This window comes from Chelon labrosus (genome assembly GCF_963514085.1).
Source record: "Chelon labrosus genome assembly, chromosome: 10".
NCBI lineage: Eukaryota > Metazoa > Chordata > Actinopteri > Mugiliformes > Mugilidae > Chelon > Chelon labrosus.
In genome coordinates, this window is record NC_140360.1 from 22,219,083 (window position 1) to 22,236,237 (window position 17,155).

The 17,155-nt window shown below is 42.0% G+C and overlaps 2 protein-coding genes across 4 annotated transcripts in view; both read left to right on the plus strand.

The window, feature by feature from the left end:
• Window positions 1-2,231, plus strand: part of LOC311493747 (arf-GAP with coiled-coil, ANK repeat and PH domain-containing protein 3-like) — a 66,311-nt gene extending 64,080 nt beyond the window's left edge. For all 3 annotated transcript variants that reach the window (XM_084552524.1, XM_084552526.1, XM_084552525.1), the window contains exon 25: window positions 1,128-2,231. In XM_084552524.1, the coding sequence (XP_084408650.1) occupies window positions 1,128-1,234 (107 nt within the window). In that variant the 3' untranslated portion in view covers window positions 1,235-2,231. The remainder of the gene's footprint in view (window positions 1-1,127) is intronic.
• Window positions 2,232-2,611: 380 nt separating this feature from the next.
• hipk1a (homeodomain interacting protein kinase 1a) lies at window positions 2,612-16,057 on the plus strand. The gene is made up of 16 exons (XM_084552960.1): window positions 2,612-3,848; window positions 6,466-7,199; window positions 7,400-7,773; window positions 7,859-7,982; window positions 8,221-8,340; window positions 8,461-8,547; window positions 8,765-8,946; window positions 9,052-9,202; window positions 9,846-10,050; window positions 10,141-10,259; window positions 12,386-12,537; window positions 12,628-12,780; window positions 13,131-13,301; window positions 13,381-13,574; window positions 13,974-14,092; window positions 14,372-16,057. The coding sequence occupies exons 1-16, from the start codon at window positions 3,809-3,811 to the stop codon at window positions 14,789-14,791; spliced, it is 3,345 nt and encodes a 1,114-aa protein (XP_084409086.1). The 5' UTR covers window positions 2,612-3,808; the 3' UTR covers window positions 14,792-16,057.
• Window positions 16,058-17,155: the final 1,098 nt, after the last annotated feature.

The following is a 17,155-nucleotide window of genomic DNA, read 5'->3' on the forward strand; positions in this document are numbered from 1 at the left end:
TATATAAAATCTGTATATTCATTTCCCTGTGCAGTTTAGTAACAGTTTAACTTTATGCATGTAACAAATAACTGGCACATGGCCATATAAGAAACGAAGGAAATTTTCCTGTGGTGAAATAAAACCGTGAACTATGTACAGAACTTATCACATAGAAGACAGGGCAGAAAGTTTTATAACAAGAAAAGAATACAGAAAGTATTTCCTCTTCAGAGAGACCGGTAAACCTGTTTTTTGGTTTTGAAAAAAGCAAAGACCTTAAAACTGTACTCATTAATATATATATATATTTATGTTGGCAACAGATTAACAATAAGAGGGATTTTTGTCCTAAACATCGTTTGGCCTTCACAATAAGAGCCTTAAATATATTAAACAGTTATTCTTCCTGTCCTTTGCATGTAATCTTAAAACTCACCCTTCTAACTTGCATGCTGCTTTACATGTTTTTCTTCCCTGTACTTCTGTCATTGTTGTATTAATGTCAAATTCAACATCTGGTTCGAGAGTCAGAAACTGCCTCTTTGGCAAACGCTGACACTTTTTCCACACTTTATTACAATGTAAATGTAATTTTAAATGAACAAACTTGCCATTTTTACTCATAGGTCTATATTTAATAACTGATAATGATGAAGCGAAGGCATTTTATTTTTTATTTTTTTTAGAAACTATTAATTCTTGATGGACAAACTGATCCACTAACAGTTGCAGCTTTCTGCTCTGCTTATTAACGCCAAACAGTGGGGGTTAGTGAGAAAGTTGCACATCTGAGACTAGACGTGAACTCTTTGTCACTTACTCTCAGACACAAACGGGGAAAACCAGGAATGTCCATCCCCTTTTTAATTAGCCGACTCTGGGAGCTCTCACGGACACAAAAGAGTTCAGCTGCTTTTGTTGTGGCTGCAGATTCAGCGGTTACCATGACGACAGAAAAAGTAAAAGCTCAGTGTTTGGGAAGTTGAAAGAGGGGAAGCTTCTGAGGCTTTCTGGGGCCTTCATTCATGAGGCTCCTCTGCTGTGCTTCCTTCGTTGCCTGTACTCTTCATATAAAAGATGTTTTGACTCTAGCAAGGCGAGCTGTGAGTTTCATTGTCTTTTTGTTTGTTTGTTTTCTTCATCAGGAGACGCCACGTACCTCGACATCTTCAGAGAATTTTCCCACATGGCATCCCACAACCCAGAGAAGCTGAAACGAAGGAGTCTGCACTTCCGACACTCCTTCAGGTAGTCCTCCGAGCATCCAGAGGAGGAAGGAGGAATACTTGAAGAGCAACTCTCCATACATTAGTCACAGCTGGAGTTAGTTTAATGGCAAGCGATCCTTGAGGAGAAGCCTGATACTGTTAAATAAATCAAAATGTACTACCTGGTTTGTTTTATTCCACAGAGAAACGTACAAAAGTCATATTTAAAATGCATTAAAGCAAAGAAAAGAAGTTTAGGATAGCTGCATTGTTTCTCAGATTTAAACTTTTATTTTGGTAGGATTGTGTTCTGTGAGGATCTGCTGGTCTTTTCCTCCTAAATGTGTGTTTAAATACAGCATTGCTTTTGTACATTGATAGATAAGCACTTGTTTCTTCATTCATTTATATGCTGCCATCAGTTCCATCGAAGGAATTTCATCAGTACTTTATATAAATGTTGTTTTTCCTGCATGCATGTACTCCATTATATTTCATACTCAAACTTGAACTCTGCTATGGATAAAAAAAAAAAAAAGTGTCATAATAATATCATTATTGTCATCTTGAAGCTGCAGTCTGTTTTTATTTTGCATGGACTATGCTGGTGTAGTCTTCGTGATAATTTGTCAAAATGTACTTTTGCAGTACCACTATGAAATGCAGGGCTTCTGTTACTGTAAACATGCTGTAGAGGTAAAGATGCTAATATATCAGAATGATGAAAGCTGGATGGAAATAAATAGTGTCTGTGTTTGATTCATGCCTCCTTCCTTGATGATACAACACCGCCCCCTTGTGTTGAAATGTGAGATGGCGTCTGACTAAACGCCTTTCTTTAACCCTAACTGCTGAACAGTGTCACTAAGAAACAAGCTTTGTTCTTCCACAGATGACATTGGCTCACAATGAATTTGATCCTCACGTCAGATCAAGTTTCCGCTCCCTCACATGTGATTACACAGTGTGACACTAGACATTTCCCAAATAATAAACTGTTAACTGAACCTCATGGATGATGGATTAAATGTCACTTAACCACAGAAGGTCACGTTAGCTGTTCTAAATGGACAAGTAGCGACTAAAAGGAGTTTTTTTCTCTCTTGATACCAGATTTGTAGATGAGAGGAAGATGCCGAAGAGCGTTTCAATCACTTCTCACGCAGGTTAAAATCAGCAAGCTGTTGTGACGCTTCAGACGTGAACAGCTGAGATGAGTTTTGTGAAAGCACCAGATGTCCTTGCACTGCTGAAGCTTTCCATGATTCAGCACCAGTAGAAAGAAAGATTTCATCCACCCTTCACTACAGATCCATTTCACGAGGCAACACCCGGCTGTTGACACATTAACCATGGGAACAGCCCGTACTGGCCTACCTTTAGTTGACTTTGGTGTGGTGAGGAGTACACATCATTGTTCTCAGTATGTGAGATGTGAGTAAACTTAAAGATTAAGATGTTTTGTGGATGCAAAGTAATTATCTGCACCACCTAACAGCAGCAGAACAAGATGCAAGTGTCCACTCGCTTAGTGTCCTGTAGACTTAGAGGAGGACTCGAGCAGCCGTATTACTTTTCAAGTATCCCATATTAAGAACAATAAATCAAAATAGACTACAAAAAGGCACAGGAAAAATTAGCAACATTAAAAACTTAAACCTGAGTTTGAGAAAGTGCCTTGTGCTACAGACCCAGTCAGTCAGATCGATGGGGAAGTGTTCAGTAGTCTAATGTCATGAGGGTAGAAGCCGTTTGAGTCTTGTTTGTGATTTTTATGCAAAAACCTTAAGATGCTTTGACCGAAGGGAACAGATCATGTTGATGAAAAACAGCACAGAGTCATTTTCTCCACAGACGTCCCAGAGAGAGGACTGGCATTAAGACACCAGTCACTGGGAAATGTAGTGTGAAAAGCTTATAAGGATTTGGATGATCTTCTCCCTGAGAGAATAAAGCTTTATTAGATTTCAGAGCATGTTCACATCGGTACATTGTTTCATATGATCTCAGTGGGAGTTTACTGCAGTTATAGTTTAACAAAATAAAAGGGACCTGCCTGTTCATGTGTTGTGATGGTTTCTGTCAGGTGTTCTCAGGAACTATGAAGTCCTCTGCAAGTGAATAAAAGTGGTCCGTTTTCCTGACTAACAACTTTCTGGCTGCAGATAGAAGTTGTTCCACCTGTTTTAAAGTACAGGTTTGGGCGAGTGAACAGATTCTGACAGTTGTGGGAACATATCCTGACCAGGAAACGGATTCTGACACAGCACCGGCGCCGTTGACGTCCGTCACGTCTCTCCGTCGGTTACGTCCGCGGGACAGGAAGTAGGGCGAGCAGACGGTCCGAGATGATGGAGCTCTGACCGGGCTACGGTGCTCAGCATGATCTCGTTTGACATTCCGAGTGACATGCTTCACGTTTTGCTCGCTTGACGAGCGATGTGACAGCGCTGACTGGAGTCAGATATGACTCGGATGCTCGCAGCCAGCTAGTTAGCTGTTAGCTCAGTTAGCGCTCCCTCATCCATCCTGCTGCTCCCCGGCAGTCTGCTAGCAGCTCAGCTGATCCGCTGCTGCACCACACGGAGCCCGGCGAGAAGATGAGGAGGAGGCCTTAGATGTCAGATCGGCGACGGTGTGCTCAGTCTTCAAATACAGGTACATGGTTGGTGAAACACTAGCTGGCGGGTAGGGGTTTACTAGTGGGGGGGAAATCAGGACCTGATGTGTGGTCCAGGTGAGACATAAAGAGGAAGTCTGAGGAGGGTAAGATGCTTAGAAGAAGGACATGAGCCTTTAACATGTTACAGGTGTTTTATGTCGGGTTTGTCTTGTTTGATCTAGAACCAGGCTGACGGGTTTAAATGGAAAATAATTCAAATTTTTTTTGTGTGTTGGCAAAGAAGGTGTGACAAGTCGAGTTTAGGTGAGTGTGGTGTCTAGAGCTGCAACAATAAACAATAAAAATCTGTTACAAATGAGAAATTTATTTGCTTTTGTTGGTCCAAGAGTTTGGATTTCTGGACTGGTATTTGAAGTTGTTGTCATGGATGATTTATTTAACAAGTTATTTTTTTGAATAATTAAAAAAGAAAGCTATACAGTAGGCACATTTTGATTAGACCTGGTCCACATGGCCTGGATGGAAAAAAAAGAGTGAAATCTTTCTTTTTGTTGTTTGTACAAGTTAAATAAAGGTGTCACAAAGGTGTCACAAATCTAAAACTGCATTTTAAACACTTGCTGGAGTCTACGTGTTAATTGAGTGTAGGTTTGATAAGTGCACAGTATATGTTGCTGTCTGGATAGGGGAGAATACAGTGAAATTGGCATTTTATTGCTTGTATAAATCAAATAAATACTAACTAATTAAGTTTCTCGTTCCCAGCATCCTCAGTCTACGTCAAGAACTCTTCGTCGATGAATCAGGAAATGGAATGAGAAAATTTAATAGCAACTATTTTGACGACTAATTCATTATTCAGGCTACTTTTTCAAGGAACTCTCCAGTGTCCCTCTCTTTTGTCCCTGTAAACTAAATATCGTTGATGTTTGGACATTTCCAAGTGCTGTTTATATGTGATTAATGTTGACCAATAGGTTGTGTGTAATTCTTGCACACTGTCTGAAGACCCTTACATCTGGACGAGGGTCTTGGCTGAAAGAATTGTCCTAACAGTCTCCTCTTGTATTATGTATTTATTAGTGTTATATAATGATCCATCTGGAACGTGATCAGCAAAAAAATGTTGGGAACTCCTGCACTATAGCAACAAACCAAATCAGTCTGCTGCTGAAAATAGTCTCTAAAAAAACAGGCTTCTGTCTTGTATATGAAGGGATTTGCTAACAATAACAAAAATACAGAACATCTCATATGAAAGCCACTTGGTTACGAGATAACAGCCAGACAGATCAATATGTAAGAACGGTTGAACATCACACAACACAATCCAGTTCCTAAGCAGGTAAAAGAATTAAAATATATATTTAAACCCTTATTTAAACCTTTGGGTTTTACTGAATATTTGAATTGGTAAAGCTTCAACATAAACAACAAGAAGAGATGAACTACCACTCATCCAAGTAGCTTCTTCAGTTTTAAATTGGTAGGTTTTAGTGGGAACATTTGTGGGTGGTGCCCACCTGAAACTTACATGATTATGGTCTCTCAACCGCATAATACTTACCTGTAATTAGAGGATGTTGTTCAGACCAAACTGCGTGGTAACCTCTTTTCATGACCCAGTGTGACTGTGTTATAAAGGGAAGGCCAATTATGTCTCAGTCCGCCTCCCGTGTTCAGAGAGGAGTTCTCCAGTTTTACATAAATGGCTTCTTTCACTCGTTTCAATCTGTCTTTTTTCTTTGGCTACAGTGGGTACACTGTTGTCCTCAAAAGAGCATCCGTTGTCCTTCAGGTGTAGGTGTACTGTCGAGACCTGACAACCTGGATCAGGGGTGACATGTCTTCAAAAAATCTCCACTTGCCTTTTTTTTTTTTTTTTTTAGCTTTGTTCTAAAAGCATGTCCTGCACGACTTCTTGAATCTCTGCAAGGGAAGTGGTGCCTGTGTATGCCAGGGTGAAAAAAAGAAGAAATAATCATTTAATTATAAAAGACTGGATAAATAATAAATGTGGGATAAATAAGGGATTATCTTATCGTTAATGGAAATTAGCTGCACCGGTTTCTGGTTGTTAACATAACAAGCAAGTTCCAGTAGGAGCTCCTATTTAAACCTCAGACTTCCCCTCAGGCCCTAGAACTGAAGAAGCTACTCGGATGAGTGGTGAAACGTCTTACAAGCATACAAGTCCAGTTGCTTTTTTGAACCTTTTGTGGATGTACCATGACCTGGATGAATGAGGACCTTCACAGACATATCTTATCTTATATTTTTATTGAAAATCAGAGAGGCAGAAAGTCAACGCACAGTCTCCAGATCATGTTTTACTTCATCAGAGCAAACAAAGGGGCACATGTAAGAAGTTGAAACAATCAAAAGTTTATCACCAAAGATGAATAAAAAGGATAAGGATTAACAGATTTTCTGTTAATTGACCATGGCAGCTTTTATCTTTTGAAGATAAATACTTCAAACAGACATTCCAACAAAAATAAATACATAAATAATGAATTGAACTAATGTGGGTAACATGGAGTAAGCAACATAACAACACCGACAATGGCAAATGGTCTGAGACCACTCACACTATATCTGTGTCCGTCTTCACCAAACTGACCAGCATCTTGTCTGTAATCTCTTCTGCAGACATGGCGTCGCAGCTCCAGGCGTTCTCCTCTCCCTCCGTATCCTCCAGTGCCTACTCTCGTTCAAAGAGGCTCAAAGTGGAGAACCCTGCCTGGGATGTGTCCAGTCAGCTGGGAGACAACGGTTACTACCAGCAGAGCCCCACGCATGGAGCCGCCCCCTCCACCTCCGGCTCCAGCTTCAACCCGGTGTACAACTCCAACCAGGTGCACCCGCCGACGGTCGGCTCCCGGGAGCAGACGGTGGTGCGGGCGGCAGACAGCACAGGCAGCCTACGTGGACCTCCTTCATCCTCCTCTTCCTCCTCCTCCTCTAGCAGGCGCATCAAGGATGCAGAGTCGTCCTCGCAGCCGTGCGACCTCTACCACAAGCAGTACAGCTTGAAGAGGAAGAGCGAGGAGGTGGACAGCAGCGACAGTGTCCAGATACTGGAGGAGCTCTCGGCCCCCGTGGTCTCGAACCGCACCGGTGGCGGAGGGGGAACCACCACAGCCCAGTCCATAGCACACTCCACCTCCACCACCAAGAGCAGCAACTCTCACAGCGAGGGCGACTACCAGCTGGTCCAGCATGAGATTCTGTGCTCCATGTCCAACAGTTATGAGGTGCTAGAGTTTCTGGGACGCGGCACCTTCGGTCAGGTGGCAAAATGCTGGAAGCGGGGCACAAATGAGATAGTGGCCATTAAAATCTTGAAGAATCATCCCTCTTATGCTCGACAAGGTCAAATTGAGGTGTGTATGAGGCTGATAGATAGAAGGCTGTTCTATACATGTCCAGCTCTATCTAAATTCATACATCTTGTATTGTATGCTCTCTTTTTGGACCACATTGCCACTAGTAGCATGGGTTGTCACATAAATGAAAAGCAAACCATAGATTAGGTTTTCCCCATCATTCATTGATTTATTGCTTAATTCTTGTCTTCCTGTAGGTGAGCATCCTTAGCAGACTGAGCACAGAGAACGCCGATGAGTTCAACTTTGTCCGTTCCTACGAGTGTTTCCAGCACAAGAACCACACGTGCCTTGTGTTTGAGATGCTGGAGCAGAACCTTTACGACTTCCTGAAGCACAGCAAGTTCAGCCCTCTGCTGCTCAAATGCATCAGGCCCATCCTGCAGCAGGTCGCCACCGCGCTGATGAAGCTGAAAAGCCTGGGGCTGATCCACGCCGACCTGAAGCCTGAAAACATCATGCTGGTGGACCCTCTGAGGCAGCCGTACAGGGTGAAGGTGATTGATTTCGGCTCTGCCAGCCACGTGTCCAAAGCGGTTTGCTCCACTTACCTGCAGTCCCGTTACTACAGGTGAGTATTTTAGCCTGAGCTGCACAGCAACAACTACAGCTTTGAATTATCAACCTGTGATTGCGTCATTCGTCTGTTCTGACAGAGCTCCAGAGATCATTCTGGGCCTTCCTTTCTGTGAAGCCATTGACATGTGGTCTTTAGGATGTGTCATTGCTGAGCTCTTTTTGGGATGGCCTCTTTATCCTGGTGCCTCAGAGTATGATCAGGTCAGTTTGACGCATTCATACTTCAAAGTGACATTTTTCACCTTTTTACCTTTTAGTAGCAAATGCTAATAAATAATCCTGTCTATCTTAAACATTAATAGAAACAGGAATAGAGCTGCCATATCTTTCCATTAAATCTGACTAGCAACACAGAGGTGGTTTTAGCTGTTGAACACAACACTGTAGGTCACAAGCTGTATATTTCTCATACCCCCTTTTTTTTTTTTGTGTCTCTCAGATTCGTTACATTTCCCAGACGCAGGGCCTTCCAGCAGAGTACCTGCTGAGTGCAGGAACCAAGACTAGCCGCTTTTTCAACAGAGGACCCGACTCCAGCTACCCACTGTGGAGACTCAAAGTAGGTGACCCCGCGCAAGACGAGTCAACAAAGAGAACAAACGCGATACTTCTGCATTAAGTTTACTGTATGTACAGTAGTATACATAATGAATTCATGCTGTGGCTATTTTTAATGCAGACACCTGCAGAGCATGAGGCAGAAATGGGTATTAAGTCGAAGGAGGCAAGAAAATACATCTTCAACTGTCTAGATGATATGATGCAGGTGAGGAGGTAACCGTTTGATTTCAGATCAGCTCCTGTTCTTAACTCCTGTAACATCATTTACAGTAAAACACCTTTATTTGAACTGGTTATTTTAAGATGGTGTAGGAGGACAGTGTGTGTGTGTGTGTGTGTAGGCAAATACTCTGCAGGAGTCAGTCTGCTCTCCTCTCTGATTTTGGGCACGCCAGGATGTTTGACAGTTTGACTTCCTGCAGGTGAACATGACAAACCTGGAGGGCACGGACATCTTGGCAGAGAAGGCTGACAGACGGGAGTTTATAGACCTGCTAAAGAAGATGCTGACACTAGACGCAGACAAAAGGATCACGCCCATGAAGACGCTGAACCACCCCTTTGTCACCATGACGCACCTGCTGCACTTCCCTCACAGCTCGCAGTAAGAGGACAAGTGAAGATGCTTTTTGCACAGACGATTGTGGTGGCTGTGGTTACGCATAGGATTCCTGTCTGATGACGCTTTTTAATCGTTTTCCTTCTGCAGTGTAAAATCCTGCTTCCAAAACATGGACATATGCAAACGCAGATGCAGCGCCTTTGAGAACGGGAAGAATATGTTTGCCAGCAACAACACCCCAAGTGCAGCCACCAACCTCACCGTCACATTCAGTAGCCAGCTAAACCAGCACAATCAGGTGAGAATATCAACTCTGATCTGACTCATTCTATAACATTATTCTCAGTGATCCAGTTAATCTCCAGTTGGTCAGTGACTTTGCAAAGTGAGAGCATTTGTGTTTAAACCATGCACACTGTTAACTGTTTCATTTAGAATCTGAAACTATTTATTAGAAATGATTAATTATGATTGTAGCCCTATAGTCATACTAATTTTAAACGGCAGGAAGTAATACAGAAACAATCATGATGAAATAAGACTTTTGTTCTGATTTGCTGTCGTCCGTTGCTCTGAAGCTGTGGATGTTCCAGACTCTGGTTGCCTAGGTAATTTCCACTTTTCCCAGCCCAAATGTTTTCCAAGAGAAACAAGCGGAACATAAAAATGCTAAAATGCTAGAGTATGGACGTCGGTAGCTCTTCTCTGTCTTCCTCTCTTGTAATGCACCAGTCCGAGCAGATGGAGATGATTTTTTTTTTTAGCATTGTTTCAAAATGTGCAGCCACATGTTCGAAAAAGCTTCTGTTCTCGTTCGTATGGACAGTTCCTCTGAGCACGTTTACATCTTATCGACTTTGTGCGTTCATAAATGAGGGCTGTGGACTTTTGGTTGCTGAACACATTTCATAGTTTCAGGCTCAATGTTTGGTGTTTTCCAGATGGCCTCTACAGGAGGTCAGTCCCTGTCCCTCAGCAGTAACGTCCCGCTGCTGAACTACCAGCCCGGCCTCTACCAGCAGGCCACCATCAATATTCCCGGTCTGACCCAGCAGGGCGTCCCTCTGCAGACCAGACCCACCCAGCTCTGCACCCAAACCGAACCCTTCCAACAAACACTCATAGTCTGCCCACCAACCATCCAGGGTGAGATAACAGTTTAACAGTAATAACCATATGTAATGTTCTGTGCCATCATCTTCAGTGATATAATCTGCCTCTATCTTTTCCATGTAGGTCTTCAAACCTCCAATAAGCCGTCCGGTTACCCAGTAAGAATGGACAACTCTGTACCCTTAGTTCCTCAGAACCAGTCCTCCCAGTCTCTTCACATCCAGCCCAGCATGCTGGCACAGGTGAGACCCGCTGTGCTTTTATTTAGGTACTTATACTTTAGCATTCTGACTTATTTCTCCTTATATTTTGCCCATTTCGTAGGGAAATATTGAACTTCATTTGACAGCTGTAGTAACTACTTTTGTGATAAGAGAGAAAGATTTTAAGATAAAAGAAACCTGTCATGATGTTTCAGAAGAAGGAGAAGAAGGACTTAGCATTTCCACCAAAAAAAACAGTGGTTTAATTTAAGTATCTTTTTATGGCCTAAATAGATAAAAAAACATCCACTATTTAGAATTAAATATACACCTAAATGCCTAAATGCCAAAAAAAAAACTCTGCACACAATTTGATAGTCCCTCAACCAATCAGTGCCATTTTGTTGCAAACAAATTCAACTTTATGATGCTCAGCAGGTCTGGTCTAGACGTGTGTGTTTACAGTTTGTTTCTGCAAATACTTCCATATGCTGTATATTTAAATATCTAGACAGATGGTTCTTCTTGTCATTGCGAAGATAGTTTTTTTTAAACAAATTCAGTTTTTAGTTCCTTGTCTGAGAATAACCAGAAATCAACAACATTTCTTCCTCTTCAAAAAAAAAATAAAAATAAAAAATTACTTCCCCTATCTGTTTAGTCACTGGCTAAGTTTACATGGACAATACCGGTCACTCGGTTCTGATTAAGGTGGTCATTTGACGCATTTTCATTTCTTATGAGAGGAACGACTGAGTCCATGTTAACATCTATGTAAAAGCTCAGTTCAGCGTGGACATGGTCTGGATGTCTTAACACCTCCACTTCCTCCGCCTTCCCTTCACACGTCCTCCCAGGCCTCCTTTGACCCCCTGCTGGTAGGCAGCCTGTACGCCTCAGTGGCAGGAATGGCAGGTTTAGGTTCAGCCCAGCTGGCGCTCGGCTGCAGAGGTGGAAGCCTCGGCGGCTCGTTGGATCAGAATACCTCCATGCTGGTAAAGCACCGTCATCACAACCATGGATGAACTTGCTTCTCTCTTCTTCATAAATCCCAGCGGTATGCTGCATGTAGCAGTCTGGTTTGTGCTTTTACTGGTAGCCTCTGGTCTTCTCTGTTGTTTCACTGTGTTAAAAGAGGAACAAGTGCAGAATAATCTTGTTGCCACAGAAGTGTGTGCGGTATTTTTAGTGTAACCAGCATTCCATTGCTGATTATTTGTCTGATACTGACACTCTGTTTTTTAAATTTCTCTGCGTTATCTCATCATGTTTATTCTTACCTACAACTCTGATACATGGTGTCGTTTGAGGGAAATGATGTGAACTCCACAGGTTACCTGTTAATTAGACATAATGTTAATGAGATGTGGCTTTTTTACTACAGCAGTTGAGTCCTTACAACCGTCTGGATTTATAGATAGATAAATGAATAGATAGATGGATAGATAGATACTTTATTTATCCCAAGGAAATTCGGTGTCCAGTAGCTTCATCACATAATTCTGTGTCTACTTGTGGATACAAGTAGATCTACATTACCCACGATGCATTTCACTGAAGGCAGTTCAGTTGGAGTTTTCTGGTGTGTTATTCTACACCGAGCTACTGCCCTCGGCAGCACTCATCAAGAACTGTTTAATGTGTATAAGTGTTGCCATTAGCTGACATCCCACAGCTGTAGACAGCAGGACACCTTTACATACTCATTCTCTTTCTCATACTTCTCAAACGAACACATTCTTTTCACTTTCAGGTTGCCTGGATCGTTTTCTCTTTAGGACTATGGCATGAACGCTCGGCATCTCTGAGATTTATTCATTTATTCTTTTGTTCGGTATTCTCTGCTTGTTGAGTAACCCATTTCCTTGTCTTCAGTTACTAATGCAGCTATCTCTAAACAGGAACAGAGAAGTGGAGACAAGATGCAAGAAACCAAGCAGCGTTTTGTTCAGCTGTCAACCTATCTCAGTTTTCATATTAGAGTTGCTGAATGTCTTTGTGTAGGACAGATGCGTTTGTCTGCAGACTGCATGTGCTCGTTAAATCTTTTCTGTCCATGTGATTCTCTGAATAACTCAGACTTCTGTTCTGCTGACACACCGAACTGTGAATTTAACATCTGTTTCATGCAGTTTATCAGTTTGTTTGTGTGTGTGTGCAAACAGCAGGGCTGGCCAGCAGGAACACAGCAGATCCTCATCCCTTCCACGTGGCAGCAGATGCCAGGCATGGCCCTCCACAATACTGGGCAGGCTGTGGTGCCTGACTCGCCCATGGGAGGCCCCATCTCCGACAGTCAACAAGCTTCTGGCTGGAGGTTGGTTGGGTCTGACATGACTTTGAGCCGTTCTAATGTTACTAGTAAATGTTGGTCACTCATACAGAGGTGATATCTCCGGGTTCCTAGGGGTCGTCACGGCAGCCAGTACGATGGTGGCAGCCAGCAAGACTCTGGTGTTGGCCGTCACGCTGCCTCTCAAAACCAAAGCTCAGGGGCTGCTCACTTAAGATCCCAACAGGGCAAGAGATCGAAGGCTCGACATACCGAGAACAGAGCCAGGTATTCAGTCAAGCTGTCACAATCTCTAAGGTCCTTGAATAGTATTTAAGGTTAATTCCATAATGTGTATGTTCGTTATTATATGATTTGTTATGGGTAAGCCGGGGAAAGCTTAAAAGGAAATTAACTCTGGGAAAGCTGTTCTGAAACCTCTGTTCAGCTCAGTTCATAAGGTTTAAAGCTGGATTAATGTTTGAAGTAAAACATATTATCCTATATGGTGGGTAAAAATCACATCCCGTGTGTGAAAAGTAACAGCATTTGTTCTGACTGAGGAAAGCCTTTCAATAGATTTCTTCCCTAGTGGCAGCACTGATTTTACATACTTTTTTTGTCTTTTTCCTCTCCAGGCCGGTGACGTCTGTGCATTCTGTCACGACTGTGGTCCACAACACTTCTTCTTTTGCTGGTGACCAGTCTCAGCCCATCGTCATCTCTGACACACCGAGTCCTGCCGTCAGCATCATCACCATCCACAGCGACTCAGAAGACGAAGATGAGACCAAGTTCCCTGCTGCCTGGTGGGTTCGTTTCCTTACTAGTCCTATTGTATTTCAGAGGTGAAATGATAATTTACTCTTCTCTTATTTTGACTTGCAGCTCTGGAACAAGCCAGAGAACCAATGTGATCAGCTGTGTGACAGTGCACGACTCTCATGACTCCGACTCCTCCACCAGCAGCCCCCTGAGCCCCAAAAACACCTCTCAGCCCACCAAGTCTCTAGCCATCATCATGCCCTCTGTTAAGAGCCAGCCTGGAGAGAGCACAACCCACAAGGCTCCAGCAGCTCCAGGTTCTAATTTCCCCAACGCATTTTGTCCTTCGATCCACATTTGATGGACTTGTGTGGAGCCACCATCAAGTGGATTTTAGTCATGACTTTCCTGCCGCAGACAAACATCTAAGCACTGGGATAAAACCTTGATATCACAGCCAAATCAATGCTCGTCAAAACTCGTTAGTTTAGAACAACCAGAGCTTTAATTATTTTATGGCATGCTAGAAACCTGAGCAAAATCCTATCCTTTTAAAGCACATACTATCTGCACTTTAAGAGGAAATTTATAAATCCAGAGCAATTTCACTTTATTATTTTCCGATCAATCACGGACTGACACTGATTTACCTCCTGCAGCTGTAATTTATAGTCTTCTTAGTGCTCACTGTTTCCTGTCTGGTGTTGCACTGCTAGATGAGGCTACAAGTGGATCAGGAAAATCCAAGAAGGCGTCCGGTCGGCCAGGAGATTCCACTGTTGATCGCCATCAACGGGCCGCATCCAGCAGATCTCAGCCTCTAAACCTGAGTCAGGTAACGGTTTTTAAATTCAGCCGAGGAGTGAACCCATAAAGTATGTCCCAAAACCAACATTTGTAGCGTTACAATTGTACTAACAGTACCTACAGTGTCCATTAAGACTACTTGCAATTTTCTTTACAAATTGTCAGCCAGGTGAAAAAATCAATAACTGACTGTTGTACTAACTGCCAGTAATCTCTGTTGCCCTCATTATGGAGACTAACACTTCAGGTACCACAAGTGTTGGCACTGGGACAGAGCCTCGGTTTACATCTTTCTCTGTCATTGCAGATACAACAGTCTGTGATTCCATCGTCACACGACCAAACAGGAAGCAGCAGTTCACTGAAGCGGCACCCCACTTACCCTCCTTCCGTCTCTTCCCACTCATCCTACCGCCTTCATGAAAGCACCCTCTTCAGCTCAACTCCAAACCTCTACGCCTACCCAGCCTCCGCTGCCTTGGCTTCCGTGTCCCATGCTGTGGACCAGATGCAGGGCGGCTCGTCCCGCCACAGTAGGGCGAGCGGGGCTTACTCCTCCCTGGCTCTGCTCCAGAAGAACGGAAGCTTAGCCCTGGGGGGATCTGCCCCAGGTCAGTACGGTAACCACCAACAGCAGCAGCAGCAGCAGCAACAGCTGGGAGGGCAGCCTTTCCACCGCTCCAGTGCTGCCTACCAGCGAAAACTCAACCAATACCCCTACCTGTAAACACCAAACCAAACTGAGAGACTAGAGACGAGCACAAGCTCATCACAGTGATTGAACTAGCTTTCAACTCAACTTTTCTTTACTTTGATTGTCCAGCCCCAGAATGTGTTTATATTTTATTCATGTTTAGTTTTTATCAGTTCCACCTTAAAGGATTCTTTCTGTTGCGTCAGATCATGTGAACCAATAGATCAGTCTGTTTAATGTGGTCGATCACAGTATTGTACTGCAGCACGTATGATTTGAAATAAAAGATTAAGGAAGGTTAAAGCTTAAAAGCATTCAGACGTGTTTGTAACCATGTCATGTAGGAACTATAAGCCTTTTTATACATGGTGCCCAAATTTAGGAGACTGAACATGAAGCTAAATTCCACAGACTGAGATTTTAAAGTTCATTCTTCACCTGTAAATCCCAAAATTTGGATTTTATGTAGGGCATATGTTGCAGAGAAACTGATACTTAACTGTTATGCTGCTCTGTTATTATTTTATTTTAAAGATCAAGTTTAAAATTACACATTTGCATATACACAATTGCTTATTTAGGCACATGTTTTATTTTAATTAATTAATGTTGTGCTTTTTATTTATGAATATACTGCGTGTGTTTTAGCTGTGCTCTATGAAATCATAAGCTACGTACTGTACTGTATAATAATGTGTCACTGTTTTCCATGACGATTCTGTTTACTGATCTTTGACTAATTGTATTTATATGTTGAGGGTGTTAGCGACACGGTGCATTTTAACTTAGTAGTATGTATTCAGATGGACTTGGGACTTTTGTTTACAGTTACTGTTAAGGTTGCATGTGTCTGACATGGAGTAGCATTCAGGAGAGATTTGTAATCTGCATCATTGCCTGCAGACAGATTAGTAATGTTAATTTGTGCGACAAACACATGAATAATATTGGGAAAATGTCAAAGTTCTTGTCTTAAGTGGTGTCTGTGAAGTAAAGTGTGCACATAAAATCTGATTGGGTATCACACACTTATGTAAAAGCCATTTAGATAAAAATTCAAAGTGCTGCATTTGAATTGTGAATAATCAAATCTGATTTATAAGAATAGAAATTGATGTTCAGTATGTTACTGCTTCTAAACAAATCATTGGTCTGGTGAAATGATGGTTGTTCTTCCGATCCTGCTGTGTTGTGAAGTGCTATATTACATAGAACACACAATGAACCTTAACCCGTATATACGCAATAAAATCTGATCAAAACAGGATTTGGGACTTTGTGCTGATTTAAATATAAACAATACTCTAACCTTTAAACCTCTATGTTTTTCTCAGGATTAACAGTGAAAATGTTTTTTTCAGCCAACATTATATAACCCAAGGAAATTCAGTATTAAAAGGATTTTGGCTTTAAAATTACTAGCATTAAATTATTTATCAAAGTAGTTGATTTTTTATTTTAATAATTAATAAAATGATCACACAGTCGTCACATGTGAACTTTTACCAGAAATAGTTGCCATGCTGATAGTGATTACCCAGTGATTACCTAGTGATTGTTATTTTAGATTTGTTAACATTTTTGGGAAAAGCCAGTACGCCGAATCATCTATAAACTGTTTATTTTTTCTATTTTCCACTGGATGTATTTACGACTATCAATGGATTATTGTGATAATGAAAACATCTTAAATTTTATTGATTCTCAAGCACAGTTCTGAAGCGTTCATGTTCGTTTGCACGAAGCGCGAAGTACAAGCGACTCACTGTATCCATGGCAACATTTTACTTCCTGTTTCTTGTGAAGGTTTTTGTTGGCTTATACAGTCACTGAACGTGACATATTTCAAAATACTCGGTTATAAAATAGTATAAATAAGTTTATTCCACTTGACCTGTCCTTTAGCGCCATCTCTTGGTTATAATTTCTCAAATACCTGTAAAACTAATCTCATTCAACAGAGAACTAATTAATACGTGTCATCGTGCTAACATGCTAAACGTTAACAAGCCTTTTCCCACGGACACAGTTTGGATGGAATTGACCAGAAGTCAGAGAAGATCAGAGGTCTTCTAATCACTAAGGTGTGTTGGCAGCTGTGCTAAATCAGTTAAATCAAATCCCTATGATCCCGTAGGATTAACTTGGTCCGGTGTGGAGCAAAGACAAACATTTTTTTTACTTCCATGAATGTAATAATAACACGTATAGCATAATGTTAGCATATGCTCGTTAGCCACCGCATTGGCTTCACTTTTCAGACCCGGTGTTTGCCGCTTGCTTATAACACAGCTGGGTCAGTACCATGCTATTAGCTGAGCAGGAATTAAAAGTAAAACAAATCACTGGTAATTTATTTACCTGGAGGTCAAAAGAGATGTCCAGATAGGACACACT

Coding starts and splice junctions, on each gene's coding strand:
- hipk1a (XM_084552960.1), top strand. CDS start 3,809: ATGTCAGATCGGCGACGGTGTGCTCAGTCTTCAAATACAG. Junction 8,947..9,051: donor CACTTCCCTCACAGCTCGCA/GTAAGAGGACAA, acceptor TTCCTTCTGCAG/TGTAAAATCCTGCTTCCAAA. Junction 12,538..12,627: donor CAACAAGCTTCTGGCTGGAG/GTTGGTTGGGTC, acceptor CCGGGTTCCTAG/GGGTCGTCACGGCAGCCAGT.